The 16,943-nt window shown below is 38.4% G+C and overlaps 1 protein-coding gene across 1 annotated transcript; it reads left to right on the top strand.

Annotated features, from left to right (window-relative positions):
• Positions 1-3,153: 3,153 nt before the first annotated feature.
• cusr (Copper-only SOD repeat protein) lies at positions 3,154-16,885 on the top strand. Its single transcript, XM_053332595.1, has 10 exons — positions 3,154-3,210; positions 5,890-7,972; positions 8,493-8,592; positions 9,718-9,795; positions 10,531-10,635; positions 14,274-14,406; positions 14,595-14,709; positions 15,305-15,429; positions 16,135-16,215; positions 16,599-16,885. Exons 1-10 carry the CDS (start codon positions 3,171-3,173, stop codon positions 16,688-16,690), a joined length of 2,952 nt encoding a protein of 983 aa, XP_053188570.1. The 5' UTR covers positions 3,154-3,170; the 3' UTR covers positions 16,691-16,885.
• Positions 16,886-16,943: the final 58 nt, after the last annotated feature.

Genomic DNA, 16,943 nt, shown 5'->3' with positions numbered 1-16,943 from the left:
GTTGACACCCAATTTTCATTCCAAGCATGTCTATGTGTCAAAACCACTCACATCAAATAGCCTTTGCAAGAACAAACATGTTTCTCTTTTTGTTTTGTCTGTATCACATACATTTCATTTGACAGAGGTTACGTGGAAATGGGATTTAGCAGGAAATGCATAAGAGGGCTCAGTGTTGATGGCTGAGCAGGTCTTATGACAACCTGAATTAAGTCAATAAGGCCTGAAATAATTGGGGTTTACAGCTCTTCCTCCTCGTGACTCTGAAGAAAGGACAGACTGCTGGTCCCGAGTGCAGGATGTATGGAGACTATCCACACATAGAGCACATGTGTGTTTGTTCAAGTGCACGCACGCATGATTTTCCCTCACCAGATTTATAGAAGTTCTGTTTTTGAAAAATAGATACTGCCTGCATGCAGTTTGTATCACATCTCATCTTTCATGTAATGTGAGAATCTTTATCATTTAACTTCCTGCTTTGCTTGAGTTCAGACACTTTCCTCTTTGCTCTCCACTTCACTTTCTTTTTTTCCCATTGCAATCCTTTCCTTTTGCTACAAAATTTGTGGAAAGCGGATACTGGATACCTCTATATATCACTGGGAATTTAATTTATGAAAATAACTGAAGGCTACCATTATTATTTAAACTGTTGTACTTTGTGAGTGTGGCATATCAGTAGCACAAGCCTGCACTGAATGGGATTGAGGAGCTCAGCAACTTAAAAAAAAAGTACAATTGGGTTCTTTTTTTTTTAATTGTATGATTTAATGTTTCCAATTTTTACTATAATTGGGCTTTATTTGTTTAATTGTATGTTTTTATGCTTCCAATTCTTACTGTTAAATGTGTGTATTTATGTAAAGCACATTGATTTGCCCCTGGGAATGAAATGCACTATATAAATAAAGCTGCCTTGCCTTTCCTTGCCTTGCCTACTGTATTTTTATCACATGAAATACTCAGTGTTCAGTCTCTTCATCAAATTAGACCAATTGTCTTGTCATGTGATGTACTGATGAAATTAACTATGATCACCATTAACTACTGAGTCACATTAAAGTAAGATGAGTATTTTTTTCCGAGCCAGTATGATTAATTGTTCTGTGGAACAAAACTTCTGAGGAAATGGAATACACAAATATGTTTGTCATGTCTGTGTTTATAAGCACCAGCTGAAAAACAGGATTGAATAATAAAGTAAAATGTATATCTGTAAGTGTGATATGCATGCAGAAACTTTTTAAATGTCTTTGACTGTATACTTTATACAGCAATGCAGTCACCTGTAAAAAGCAACAAAAACATTTGTTGTACAGCACATGATTGTGGAGATCATTGCAGTGTGTAATAGCCACTATTTCCAGTGTTTATGAGAGCTAGAGTGAATAAAGTACAACGTGACCTAACCAATAGACACTGGTGTCAATGGTCATTTTTTAATTTTCATTATATTAAGTATCTCTGGTTATATTATGATATTATAAAGTGTTTTTTCAGTATTTATAAATGCTTTTGTCACTTGTAATAACTCTGCATACAACAATAACAATTTGGTCTTATGAATCAATATCATTATATATAAATATATCATATCATAGATGAATATACTACCGTCATCATATAAAACTCATTTCGTTGTATATTTTGTGCATATCTGAGGGCCGAAAACATCACACATGCAGAGAAGACTTGATGATGTTTTTGTTTCGTTTTTTTGCACATCCTCTAGTTAATGGCTTCAATGTCAAACACTGCCAACATATAAACACGCCATAAAACAATAACTGTGTAAAATTCCATAAATCTTATTCTTATCTGACCTGGCACAGACTGTGATCTGACAGTCAATCATGTCCTCTCACGACAGTTGGGGTGTTCCTGTTCTTTTACTTCCCTGTAAGATTCAAAATGATGAGAGATATAATAATTGTAGACAACAAAAGGGTGTATGGCAAGGTATGCCACAAAAGGGTGTGGTCCATACATTTGTCACCACGTCAAAACACTCAAACATTCATCCTTTGTAACATTGTGGTGGGGATCGCTTCACTGAGAAAACTAGTACTGTAATGTCTCTGCTCTTTCTATTTCCCTCAGTTTGTCAGTGTGTATTTTTGGCATTTGTGTGTGTGTGCATGTGCAAACGGCAAATCCTTGTGTACACACAGGGACACAGACACGTTCACTTCACAATTGCAGCTCTGCAATCAGTGATCTAAACAAGCCAGATGAAGGACCTGACCCACTTAACAGGCCCTCTAAAATGTGTAAATAACTGCATGGCCTACCCCAAACAGCACACAATGATGGGCTATCGGGCTGTTATTTTTAGAACAAGTTACTATTTTCTCACCCTATTTTTTTCCTCAACCCTGTCGCAAGGACAGCTGAGGAACATTATATGAGAAGAAAGAGGAAGAGGCAGAAATAGGGTCGAAAAGACACCACAAGCAATTTAAAAGAGCCACAGCAAATAGCTGAAAAAACATTCAATTGTGAGACGAAGCTGGATTCTGGCACCTTATATGTAATTATTCCTGTAAAGCACACCCATGTATATTATTTATGCTCTAAATTTTAAAAGACTGCTTTGTTTTGTTCATCTACATGGAACACGTGATGGGAGACTGGACCTTTCAATGTAATACATACATTTGCACATCTGCACTTAATTTGGCATTGGTCCAAAACTTCCACTTTTTACAATAGAGATGCTTTGGTTTTTATGTCTTTGACTACATGGTTGCTGTTTATTGTCACCATTGTGTTCTTGTGACCTATGTGTGACAATTACTCCACTTTCAGTTTACATTTTGCCATAAGCTGAGCATAGCCACAGCAGGGACGAGCCACCTCTACCTATAATAGCTGCAAAATATTCATTCTCCCTCCCCTACCTCCATACATGAGACACTGATGCCAGGCTGGCCAATCATAGGCTGACACAGACAGACTGCAGCTGAACAAGAGAACTACAAGGGAGGCTGAACACTTGTGCAAACCAGTCATAGATGACATGCTCTGCAATCACTGAACTTCTCATACTGTAACTGAGCTGGAGTTTTTTCTTCTTCTTTTTTATTCCATCTACACCTTCAGTGTGGATTTGCATGAATGCAATTCACTTTTTCTCTTCGCTGTCTGTCTTGCACACATCTCCCACTATGAACCCTCTGAAAGCAACCCTGCTGTTTTTGTTACTTGGTGAGTATTTTCATTTTTAATTTTTTTAATTTTTAATTCATTTAATAAATTTGTATTATTAATGTTTTAACTTTCTGAATGAATGGATAACAAACATGTTCAGAAGTCTAATGTTTATGCTAGTTGTTTTAAACCTTGTGTCATGTAAGCAGATAATTTCTTTCAAACAGCTTGTAATTTCATTGATTAGTTTCTCTACTTTGGTTGATGTTCTGTTTCTATATGAAAACAATCTCCTTGGTTCATAGTAAAACCTGCAGACTCTCTTGCTTATTGACCCATGGCTAATTATTTCTGTGTTAATCTTTCTTAAAAATATTTTACTTCTGAGACCAGTTGTGCGGTAGTTTTAGCAGCAGCTCAGTTTTACTGGCTTATTAGGTTGCATCCTCCCCTGAGAATCCCACTATGTTGTGCAAAGACTTCAAACAATGTAAATGATAAAATTAGAAACATCTGATATTGATAAGCACTCTAAGTGAACCCCAGACATGTTCATTTGCTGAAAATAAAGAAAACTAACAATATAACCAACCAAGGCCTACACAGTATAACCTTTCAAAAAGTCTGTTTTTTATTGATCTTTTATATTCCCCAGAATTCATTAGGATTCAAATAATCCTTAGTTGTATCTTGCACTGGTCATGAGAAATTTCACTTTGATGGAGAATTCAGGTTTGCTCAAAGTATCAGGGACAAGTTGTGCCCTGATACTAACCTGCTATATTAAATTTTGGCCGTAATCCAAAGCAACTTCTGAGGCTCCTTCTCTCAGCAGTGGGGACTGTTCCATGTTACAACCTTCTGTCTAGACTGAAACAATGTTTTCTCCAAAGATCTGCCTCACCAGTCCTTCATCTAATTCATACAATGGCCAATCAATAGTAAGAATAATTCCTATTTGTCCTTTTTATTTATTTAAATATAATTAAATCAGCAACCAATATAGAGCTGATAAAGTTGATTGAACACCAAAACTGTGATCACATTGTTAAAATAACATTTCCACTTCCAACTCTCATTTCAAATGCCATATGGACTGAATCAAATTACAGAAATGAAAGTGTCTGCTATATATAAAAAAATATTTCCACATGATGGTGAATATCATGCCACTTACAAAACAGCTGTTTGACTATTATTAGTTATAGGAAACAATGGTGTGTGTATTTAGTCAAGTAACCAAGTAATGTAATGTTTCTATGATATAGCAGTTGTGTGTCTGGAATTCAAGTCATTAAATGGGGGTGACTGCAGGCTGACCTGTGTCAGCTGTCTCAAGAGGTCAGCAGGGTCAGTAGACCAGCACACTAGCATAATGCACACTTCTGAGAGTGATATAATTCTCAAAGTATTTTTTAATTTACCTTTAATTGTCTCAACTTCCTCATTCATTACTGTGCCACTACTAATAACCGGTCCCAACTAGTCAAGGCAGTTAAGCCTGGTTCTGTCTGAGGTTTCTTGAATAGAATTACTCTTAAACCACCGTTTAGCCCTTTCAATTCCTCTTTTAACTCTTCATACTCACTCCCATTTTCATCTAGAAACAACCAGTCTCTAACCTTTGTACTTTCGTTAATCCCACTTCAAGGTTTATACTAATTTCACACCTTGCCTATTGGCATGTTCAAAAAGTCAACTCAAACCTTAACTTTGTTCAGTATTTTAACTCTTTCAAAAGTATCAAGGATGAAGTTGAGCACAGTGAGCACACATTTCCTGCTTTTTCTAATTTGTAAACATGATGACAGTCAAATTTGGCAGTAGCCTAAAAGTTAGTTTACACCTTTGAGTTAAAGCTTGGTATGAATATCACTAACTGAATGAGCATTAGGTTATGAGGTAGTACACGTGTTGCCAAAAAGTTTTAACGTAAGTGGACACCCTGATACCTGTATGGGCATTACTGGATAAATTGATATTTCTTGCTCCAGTGTGATTAAGGAACTGCTGTTCACTTCATTGTGACAGTTGATCCTCACTGGTTTACAAGAATACACATAGTGTATACAATTTGAATTTATGTAGTTGTTAATAGAGATTGGCTAACAGACTAAAAGTGTTTTTAACATAAAACCTCAAAGGATCACTGCAGCAGACAATTCAACAAGGGAACTCACAAGAAGAGGTCAATAAAGGGAAGTCATATGAACATATGAAGTTATGTCATACTATTTAATAGGAAATTAAAAAGACTTCCTTAAGTACTCTATAGGTGTGTGTTTTTGTCAGAACAGAAATTTCTCTAAAGAAATGAAGTTCATATTGGATGATACTGCAGCAAATTATGAACATCCAGTTTCAATGCAGGAAAATGTGTCTGTAGTGTGGAGACAAATAAGGGTGTGGAGGTCATGGTGGTGTTATTGGTTGCATCTGTTATGGATTCAGTTTTGAGCTGGAGACCAGTACTCATGTTATCTCTCAAACCATTAATTGTGGCTTTCTTTATCCATGATGATAATTTTTCCCCAACATTAACAAACTGTTGCACGGATTACAGGTTCATTATTTGAAAAACAGATCGCAATTGAAAAATGTATTAAAAAATGTCACAACATAAGTCAGGGTTTTGCAGGATCATCCATTATCAGCCTCTCTTCTTTGGGATAGTTTGTTAAAGAAAAAATGAAACTCAAAGTACTACCATCACCTCCTCCTTGTCGTCCTTTTCAGATTCCATCTCCTGTGTTCAGTTTCTGGCACCTATAAACATGGGAGGAGTCACGGGGCAAGTGCAATTTGACTCCACCTCCCAGATGGCCACTGTCAACATATCTGGCGCTGGATCCTGTGGTGCACTTAACTTTTCCCTCAGTGAATTTCCTGTCATGTATGGCCACTTTGCTCAGCCCTGTTCTGAAGGAAACATTGGCTCTAGTGTTTTTATCTTTGCGGCTGATTCCATCTCAAACTCCACCATCAATGTGTCACATCTGTTTGAACAAAGATCAAACCTAGATGACTTCTCTCTGACTTTGCAGACCTGTAATGGCACCAAAGTATGCACAGTTGTAAGTCGACATCAAAAGCTCTTGACACGTCAGGCCAGGTTCACTGGACCCATTGGGGGTAATGTGTATGTCCGTCTGAGCACAAACCACACCAACACAAGGCTTCTTGCAGACCTTATTACAATCAGTCAGGTCAATGCCACCCAAACAAATATCACACTCTTTGGCTCTGTGAGCACTGCTGCAAGCTGTGATATTCTTCTTGGGAGCTTAAATTCCTCAGCTTTGACCAATTTGGGTGTCATAAAGGTTGGAACCCCTTTACAACCTGAGAAGTCTCGCTTGGACCTGACCAGCTTCAACATCAACACTGCCTTTCTTCTCATCCCCATAGGGTCAAGTTTCAAGTGTGCTCAGATCTATAATGTGTCAGGAAAGCAGGTGAGCGCAATTGTGAATATGAAAGGGATCAAAGGATACTTCAGCTTCCATCAGGCTTCCCCGTTTGATGTGACAGAGTTGAGGGTGAACCTGAGTAACTTACAGAGCAGAGTTGGTCCTTACCATATCCACAATTTCCCTGTCCCCTCAGTCAGATTGCCTGTCTCAGGTCTGTGCTCAAATGATAATGTGGGTGGTCACTGGAATCCATTTGGTGTCAACACGAATGACCCAACATACCCTAAAGGGCCTGGATCAACACATGACAGGTATGAGACTGGTGACCTCAGCGCCAAGCATATGTCCCTTGCAGGTAAAAACGATTTGGACATGGTGTTCATGGACTTCAACCTCCCTTTGTTTGGACAAAACAGCATTGTAGGTCGGTCAGTTGTGATTCATCAAACAGATGGTGCAAGGTATGTTTGTACCAGCATCAGCTATCCTGGTGAAGTAATCGTTGCCAGAGCCACATTCCGGAACACTGTGGTTGGTGAGATCTGGTTTACCCAACTGAAGGACAACCCTCTGTCTGATGTATCCATCTTCATGGATTTGTCATATGGAAATCCCACAATGACTAAAACCCAAAACCATAACTGGCACATACACTCCTACCCCATCAGCTCAGAGAGGGATGATGATGAAAGACGATGCATCACAACAGGAGGTCACTGGAACCCCTTCAACATTAACACAGCAGACAGCAGCTATGACCTCTACTGTGCCCCCTCCAGGCCATTTTCCTGCGAGGTGGGAGACCTCTCCAGCAAACACAGCACCATCAACCTTGACGTCAGAATCGGTGAAGTGGAGGCAAAAAACTTCATCACAGATGTGACTTCCTGGTTGCCGGTGTCAGGCATTATTGGTCGCTCTGTGGTTATCCATGAAGAAAAAAGAGGAGCATCAAGGATTGCTTGTGCCAATGTTACAATGGTGCGTGTCCCAAAAGCGAGCTTAGGTAATTGGTTTGGCCCCGGGATGAGCAGCGGGCAGGTTTGGTTCTCACAGTCCATCCCACAAGGCCCCACACATATAAACATGTCCCTGATGAACCTGAACACCTTAGCTGGGGGTTACCATGTTCACATACTGCCCATCAAACCTGGCAGCATAGAGCCCTGCTCGAATGCAAACATTATGGGCCACTTCAACCCGCTGGCCTGGAACGTATCAATGTCCCCTGCACCTGGAGCTGGCACCTCTGATCAGTATGAGATAGGAGATATCAGTGGGAAGTTTGGGATGCTGAATGGCCTCAACCAGTCCCAGGGAGTACACATAGATGCAAACCTACCATTAACAGGGCCTTATAGCATTGAGGGAAGGTCGCTGGTTGTGCACTACAACAATGGATCAAGGTGAGAACCTGTGTGCAAAAATATGTCTTTGTTTTAGTGTAAGAGTGCTTATTTGATGGAAATGAAAATGAAAATGTGAAAATGAAAGAGAGACAGGAGATATAGTTTGAAGAAATACGTATGTGGTCACATAGGATGACCACAGCTTCCCATATCTAAAGAGGAAATGGTGAGCATTGTAACTACTTTTTTCCCAGACAGTGAGCATGTTTCTTCATTTAATGTAATATGATACAGTATATAACATGCCGTAACATATATATTGTATATGATATACAACAGTTTGAGTAGTCCAAGCTTTACCAGCCTGAACTGCCTCTGGCCCAATAACAGAATTGGTCAGTCTATTGAGGACAATTACAGGTGTAGGATGTCATAGACAGTGTGCCATATCCTAATGCTTTGTATTATAACTCAGAGATAATCTTCCTCATTCATTGAGAATGACTCAACAAAATATAGTTTGTGTTTGTGTTTTTGCATCTTCCTATATGTGTATGCATGTTTGTATCCTCTACAGAATGCAATGTGCAGACATCTCTGCTGACAGAGATACAGATGGACAATGGACAATTGCCAAGGCTGTTTTTAATGGTGCCTTGACTGGAACAGTCAGGCTGGTAAGAACAGACAGAAGCCTAAGTCTTATCCATTGTTACCACATATCAATGTATTAAAAATACATAATTAAATTACAATGCATTATACACCTGTATATATTTTTTCTTTGTCTCACACTTCTTTTACTTTTATGGTGATAAATAGTGCAAAAAAATAACTAATAATGCATAATACAAAGTTTTATTTATTTGTTGCAGAGACAATAAATGAATCAGTGGACAGCTGCAATTTGATTGTACTTGTTAAAAGACACGGGTTTGTCTCATCTCATATATGGCCTTTAAAAGATTGAATTTATATGGTGGATCACACAAGCAATTATAATAACCGATCAACTCTGATTGCAACAGCCCAATTTTAATGTTTTTAAGTTCCGGTTAGAAATTAGTACATTTTTAGCACCAGGAATTGATTTTAAGGAAGGACGTTTGCTCAACTTGTTACAAAAGTTTTAAGTTATAAAAATGTCCACATAACAGAAAAATATCAATAGGATAGTTCCCCTTGATTGTACACATGTATTTTATTTTTTCTTGGTAACTTAGTAGGAACTAAGCTGCCACAAAAACATGACAGAGTATTTTTTTTCTGTGCTGGACAGACAGTGTATTCATTATGCCTGTGGCGGGTATCAATAGAGAGGTATGGGAAGCTGGGGCAAGACCATTAGCTTAGCTTAGCATCCGTCTGCTTGCTAGTAGAACCTCCCTGAACTAGGAAGCTCACAGAGGGAACAGCTGTGTTTGTCAGCTGCCCTCCAGAGGCCCCATACTGAGCTCTGATGCACCACATCTATGAATAAGAGCTAGTAGCATCTCCTGAGAGGCAGGTCTAAGAGCTCTGCACCACATCCATGGATAAGAGCTAGTAGCATCTCCTAAGAGACAATATTAGCAAGGAGAAAATGGAATATATGTGTCCCTTCAGTTTCAATCTGCAAGTTCTGCTTAGGCAGATTGGGCACAAAGTGAGTGAGTCTAAGAATGTATGCCATATCCAAATATCCTCACTTAGTGTCCACTTTAACTACCTATGTGTTTTAGCAAAGGCAATCTGGTTGAAGATCAATTCAGTCTTTTTACTTGTTCATTGATATTGGATATTTTGGTTTTACTCTGTTCCAGCGCCAGCAGATGTATCCTGATGGGAGTAGCAGCGATACCACACTGGAAGTGAACCTCCAATCTGCAATAAGACAAAATGTAAGCATGCAACATAGAGAGACACACTTACAGTATTGAAATTGAAATTGAAATCATATATATAGATCTATACAGCAAACAATTCTCAAAGAATGTGTTCATGAAGAGGAACAAAAGAGGAAATAACAATTAAAATGTAATGAAGGTAACAATCAGTGACAAACTAAAGCATATACCAAGACCCTTAAACCCTTTTTAAAAGGTAAAACGTGTATAGAAAGCGACAAGTAGGTGAGATACCTGCGTGGTTTAGTGTGCATGGAACATGGGAAGTGACCATGAACGCACTCACACCCAGTGCCAAGTACTGGGTACAGCAAGAAATACTGTGTAAGGAGTGGGACTCACCTAGAACTCACAAACAATGTCATTTATAAGTTAGTGACAAATGTTTCAAAAGGAGGAAATACCTGCAGCACACAGATCCATGTTAATTATATGATGACCAGAAAGTGTTTTAAGCTTCATTTTTCAGATATCAGAATTTGATCTCTTAATTCTAAAGTGGAGTGTTTACTAAGAAAAGAATTGTGCTGCCTGTTGATATTTACTCAGGACATAAGGTTGTGCATTCAGACACCATTGCAAACCAATTTAATTAGTTAATTTCTTGTCTTTGATTGCTGCAGGATTTGGAAGATATTGTAAATGTGCATCTGAAATATGTGATGTTAATGTTTGTGTGTTACTTTGTACTAATCTTGATCAAAATCGCATTTTTGTTTTACCTTTCAGCTTACTGAGGCATCTTTGTTCATCACAAACAACGGCGTAGGCAGCAACAACAGCCAGTGCAATGGTTTGGGAGGGATGTATAATCCTTTCAACATGACATCCATGGTGAGACTACCCAGTTTTTTAGTTTTTTGCTTTTAAAATGTTTATTTGGAATTGGATTTTGTAATTACACTGCATTGCACTTGTTGAATAGAGTTGCATTTTTGGTATCTATGAATGGTAAATGGGCTGCATTCTAGTGTCTGTCTACGGAAGCCTATTGCTTCCACGCCAGAAAAAGAAAAAAACATCAGTATCATGTGATAGGTTTCATGTTAAAACGTGAAGTTTCAGTATCACGTTATAACGTGAAACGTATCACGTTAAAACGTGAAGTTTCAGTATCATGTTACGTATCACGTTATAACGTGATACTCATTTGAATGAGGGAATGTGTGCAGATAACGTATAGGAATGTGGCTCATTTACATGATTTAAGTGTAGGCTGCTTCATGACGAGATCCTGCTGTTACTGAGCAGAGTGGATGATACTGTGATAAATACGGAGCCCCTCTGGTGACATGGTCAAAAAAAAATTAAATTGCGGCCACAATATCGCTATAACGTGCGCACGGAATATTAATTTGTGGCCATGAAATAGGTATAACGTGCGCACAAAATACTAATTAATAATGTTAATATCATTCCTGGACAGCACTCATTCATCCAGCTGTATACAGAAGGATGAATGAGTCCGACCCCCGTATGCTAAAGTTATTCATTCATTGATCTGACATAGAAGGAGCCACCACAGTCCACACGCACTAACACACAAAGGAGCACAGGTTGTGGTCTTACTCCCTAAATGCGCTAAGTCAAATTTCTCTCTGGCCACAGCTTCTTCTAACTATAGATAGAGCCTCACTTCTAACAGCTGAAGAAAAATAATCACATCAGATTTAGGGCATGATGTGTGCCCCTCTCCACACACCAGCAGCGTTTCATGACCTCGCAGTATACAGAGAATACGGAGTAGAGGAGACTGGGGACAGTTTTTACATTACTCTCAGTTACTCAGAGACTATTTGGACTAGGCCCACCAAACCTTTACATATTAAACTTACACATGTCAGCTAATTACCCATATCATTTACAGATGGTTACATATAACATATCTATCACAATATTGATTTGAATAGAAAAATTCAGATGTTGCAACTGACCTCAACCATGGTGACAGTTGCAACACAGATCAGGGACAACATATTAAAAACACATTAAATTTAACTAATTAATTATTATTTATTTAGTAATATTTATCATAGGCCTACCTTGTGTCAATGTGCAGATGTTACTGAAGCTATTACAACTCAATATTTCAGTGTGACAAGAAGAATGGAATAATTTGCTTGGTCCTCTGAGAATACTTTTTTCCTGGTCCAGTACACTGCAAGCGGTATCTTATTTGATGTCCCACTTGCAAGTCTCTCTTTTTTGTGGAACCTGAATAATGTGGTGTGGCATATGACGAAAGCCTTGGCTACTGCCCTGACTGATTTGCCCTCATCTCTTACAATATCTGACTCTCGTTTCAAAATATTGAGGGGAACCCCTCTGTTAGTGACTCTCTTCCTCACTCTTGGCATATTGAAAATAAACAGAATACAAATACTACTTTTAGATGATTTATTTACTATAGGACAACACATAAATTGATTTTTTTTTTTGCTATTTGGGGAATTATTTTGTTTATCAATAGCATTAGTCTCTCATTGTCTTATAATATAATTTCCAGTTCTGTTCACCATGAGCATAGACACAATAAAATACATGAGTTGTGCCTATTTTGAACTTAAAATATTCAAAAATACTGTTTTGTGGTCTGTTCTGATATGACTAGCCATCAGTCATGACAAAACATCATGTGCTAGCTAGCCACACTGACATTGACACATGCTAACCATGTCACTGAATAGTCAACAAAACAATGATTCAAACTGGTAAGTTTGGATTCACTCGTACAAAAGGTCAGGACAGTATGACAAAAATACAGCTCATGAAAAAAGCTACTTTCATACCTCGAAAACCAGGACAAGATGCTCAATATGGCATTGCTCTTCTTGGTGGGCAGAGGGTCTAACTGAGCATATGCAGTGTGAGTGTCATCACTCTAGCATGCTTCTGATTGGAAAAATAAGACTTGTTGCAACCGTCCCCTGTTGCAACTGTCCCCAGTCTCCCCTACATCACAGGGACTCCAGCTCTGTTGAGAACAACTATGACTTATACTGAAGCATTTTTTATGTATTGCAGTGAAACACTTCCTCAATACGCTTCTGTAGAAACATATTCCATTCACTTGAAAAAAAATGTATTTTCTTCTTTTTCTGTTTTTCTGAGTAATTTTTTATGTGCAAAATGACTCAGAAAAACAGCTTTTTATGCGATACACTTCTGTACGTTTCGGTACAGTATCTTAGGGAGCTTTCACACCAACAGCAGTTGGTGCGCACTAAATAGTCCATTCTGACCAAAAACTCGGTTCGTTGTCGTTGGTGTGAAAGCATTGCACTCGGGTGCAGGGCACTTTCACATCATTAGTTCGATTATTTGGTCCGCACCAGGCAGTAAAATTGTTACTATGTAACATACAGCCTGCAGTGTGGTCCGCGTTCACACCTGCAAACGAATCAAGATTGGTCCGATTGACGTTCCCTCATCTTCCAGTAGGTCGGCATTTGGTGCGGAGTCAAGCGGACTGAGACCAGCTCTTTTTGGAGGTCTCAGACCGCTTGATTCAGTGCGCACCCGAGTGCGATTGATACTTTCACACCAACGAAAACGAACTGAACTAAGAGGTTTTGGTACGAATGGACTGTTTAGTCCGCACCAACTGCTGTTGGTGTGAAAGCACCCTAAATCAAGCGGACCGAGACCTCCAAAAAGAGGTGGTCTCGTTCCGCTTGACTCCACACCGACATCTGGTGCTTCTATTGGAAGATGAGGGAACGTCAATCGGACCAATCTTGATTCATTTGCAGGTGTGAACGTGGACCACACCGCAGCCTGTATGCTACATAGTAACAATTTTACCGCCTGGTGCGGACGAAATAATCGAACTAGTGGTGTGAAAGCGATTCTTGTGATTAGTGGTCGACTCCACTCACATTTTTGTTCAATTTAAGGATGGAAGTTAACTGAAACAAAATTGACCACATGTATGATTTGTATATTCTGTGCTATACTGTAGCTTACAGTATATGACTTTGTAAGTAAAAGAGTCAAAATTACAAACATGTTTTCCTCTACAAATATAACAGCTATAGTTGGAAATTTGAACTTTTTTTTAAATCAAATTACTTTCATCAAGTCAGTAATTTATTTATTTTGTAATCACTAAAAAAAGTAAATTCTCCCAGTTTTAGTAATTGCTCTGTTTACTTAGAGTACAGAATAGTGCTGTTATTAAATTTGAGCTTTAATAACAACACCTTAATCAGCCTAGTAAAATCAGAGAGTGTGAGATTTTAAGATATGCTGTGCAAAGGTTTTTGTTATTAATTGATGCATTATGATGTTTCAATTACATTTTTATTCACGTCAATTAAGCATTTTGTTGTGAAGTAATGTCCCATATATCTTTATAAGCAACAGGACAAAGTATCCAGGAGTTGCAGAGAAAGAAGTGTATTACTTGTAATTCCTTTTTCACAAAATTGCAAAATTCTGAAATACACTTCCTTATTTCTCTTCCCCTTCAGAGCTCCAACTGTTCACTAGAAAAACCTCTGAGCTGTGTGGTGGGTGAGGTGTCCACAAGACAGGGCCCAGTCAGCCTGACTGTGAGACAGTTGTATACTGAAAGCATTATTCAGCTCTCCGGAGACAACACAGGTACCCCCCTACATGGTTCAAATAGTTACAATCACAGTCATAATAGTCTAATCCTCTAATTTTTGATTGAAATGAGGAGAAATCTGTCTTTTATTTATAAGAGATAAAAATCAAATGATTAAATAAAACTGATGCTGATTCAGAATTGCGCTTGAGAAAAAAATGGTTTATTGGCTTTCTGTTTATAGTGGTGCACAGATCTATAGTGCTGAATAGTGGAGATGGCATCATTGCATGTGCTGATATCCTACCAGAATCTCCTTCAGCAAATCAGACCTTTCCCACTGTGACCACCTTCAGCAGGTGAGTGTTACCTGTCCAAATTGTATCTTCACTTTCTTCCCAAACTTTTAATATTTTCATGAACACAACCTGTTTTATATGGTTGTGCCTATGGTTTATGTGGTTCTTAAACTGGTTGGCTACTTTTAGTGGACAAAGAAGTTAACCAAATATGAGCTGTGTGTGTGTGTTTTGGTAATTTGTTTTAACAATGTTGGCACTTTATGACAAATCTGGCATTAATGTTGTGTCTACCTGAATAAATCCTACATTTGGGGAGAGTAAAATGAATCATATTTCAAATTATTTCTTATTCATTTTTGAACCGTGAACCCTGCTTTCAGTCCATTATCATCACACACAACTTTGTGAGATGATTGTTTTTTGAGAGAACGTCTTATTATTTATTTCATACCCATTTTCATGTGGCAACGGTTATGGCTTCTTCCTGTTATGAAAGACAGAAAGAAATACAGTCACAGTTAGTTACAGTTACAGTCAGTTAATAGTCAAGAATGTTGCTTTCAAGATCAGTTCATCTTCAAAAATATCTGAACCATTGAGGAAACAGAAAACCCTGACGTGACTATAAAGTTGTTTATGTCTGTTTTATCAGGTATGACTTCCGTCAGAGGGTTGCTGATGTCCTCCAGGTGGAAACAGCAAGAATCACCATACTGCCCCGCTCTCCCCTGTCTACAGCTGCAGGAACGTGCCAGCAAGTCAACTTCATGGTATCTGGTATGTATCTCAGCTCTTTGGTGTGTTCCAGAAGCATCTATAACAGGTTTTATATATACAAACATGGCTTTGCTAGAGCAATTAGTTTTGTCTGTTTCTTACTCTTTATGAGGAGATTTTATCTTTTTTTCCATCCGTGCAGGACTTAGCTGGGCACACTGTGTGCCCAGGCTGTGTTCATCGGGACAATGAACAATTATGGGCATTGAAAATCTTTAGAAAACCTGAAAAATTGCCCAGTAACCTGATGCTGGAGTTGAGTGTCTGTGTGTCTCTTTTTCAGTCCCTTCCTCTATCCCAGGGGGGAACAGAGAGGTATCTGTCGAGAGGTTTCACACAGTATACCACAGGATGGGCATTTATGCCCCCCAATGGTCTCCCACAAGCTAGACAGATTATTATATTATATAATTCCTGAGAAGGCCTCCTTTACTGTGATTATGGTAGTTACACAGCAGAACAATGCAAGAGTTTTTAAACAGTACACAGCGGAGAGAGTGTGATATTCATATTCATCAAGTTTTCTGTGCTTGGAAATTGGAATAAATGCACTTTTGTTTTTATTGTCTGGATCATTTAGAAATACATTGAGTCATTATCTGTCTTTAGACACAAATACAGTAATTATCAAGCAGAACAAACAGTAATTGCAGCTTGGGCAGTCTATAGGTAACTAGGCGTTGCCACGTTTTCTGTGTCTTAAAGGGGATGTCAGCAAAGAACTTCTGAACTCTGTCAAATCCAGTGAGAAGATGGGCAAGTTCAGAGAGTCTGACTCATGTACCAGTAAGTATCCTCCATACTGTAATCATCTTCATCCCTGGAATGTGAAATTGTTCATGCCTTCATTTAAGAGAGTGGCATTCACAACTCATACAGTTGTTAAACGTGTTAAGCTCTTCAAAAATAACATTCCTTATTCAAAAATACACTAAAATACGATGTGTGTTGTTTGAAGCCTGGAGAGCATGGAAGTCATGCAAACCACTGAGACAATAAATAATCAAACTAAAACATTAAATGCATACCCAGTGCCATGCTTTCTTTTAAAGATTGCTAATTTGCAAAATGACTGACTGTTTTAGAGTGTAAATATAGCATGTACTTAGTCAGAGTTTCACTTCTCATTTGAATAACCTGTGAAAACCTTTCTGGTTTGATACTTTCAGCGAGTGCAGGTGTGCAGCCAGAGCGGGGAAGTTTTCTTTTTGGCTTGATGTTTGCTGTTGTGTGCCTGCTGCCTTCTACATCCTATGTGTAGCTCAGAGATTCAGCCACACCTTCATCATAAATTGGGATACATGGGTTCTGACATTGTAAAACTGTGAATTTGTTTATGAAATGTAGCCCACCAGGTGGTAATATGATCATTTAATAACAACTGTGCCTCTTTGTACAACTTTTGTCAGCCAGTAAAGACCTTGCTTTTTTACTATTTCATTTTTTGTAAATACCATATTAAATGCTCAATGTTCTTCATGACGGGTATTGCTCATGTTTTTTTTTTCATTTGA

The sequence above is a fragment of the Scomber japonicus genome, chromosome 2 (assembly GCF_027409825.1).
Source record: "Scomber japonicus isolate fScoJap1 chromosome 2, fScoJap1.pri, whole genome shotgun sequence".
NCBI lineage: Eukaryota > Metazoa > Chordata > Actinopteri > Scombriformes > Scombridae > Scomber > Scomber japonicus.
This window is presented reverse-complemented; position numbering and strand designations above follow the sequence as displayed.

Excerpts from the sequence above, each read along its gene's own strand:
- cusr (XM_053332595.1), top strand. The coding sequence starts at position 3,171 with ATGAACCCTCTGAAAGCAACCCTGCTGTTTTTGTTACTTG. Across the intron at positions 3,211-5,889 it reads CCTGCTGTTTTTGTTACTTG|ATTCCATCTCCTGTGTTCAG; the intron begins GTGAGTATTTTC and ends CGTCCTTTTCAG. Across the intron at positions 14,407-14,594 it reads GCTCTCCGGAGACAACACAG|TGGTGCACAGATCTATAGTG; the intron begins GTACCCCCCTAC and ends TTCTGTTTATAG.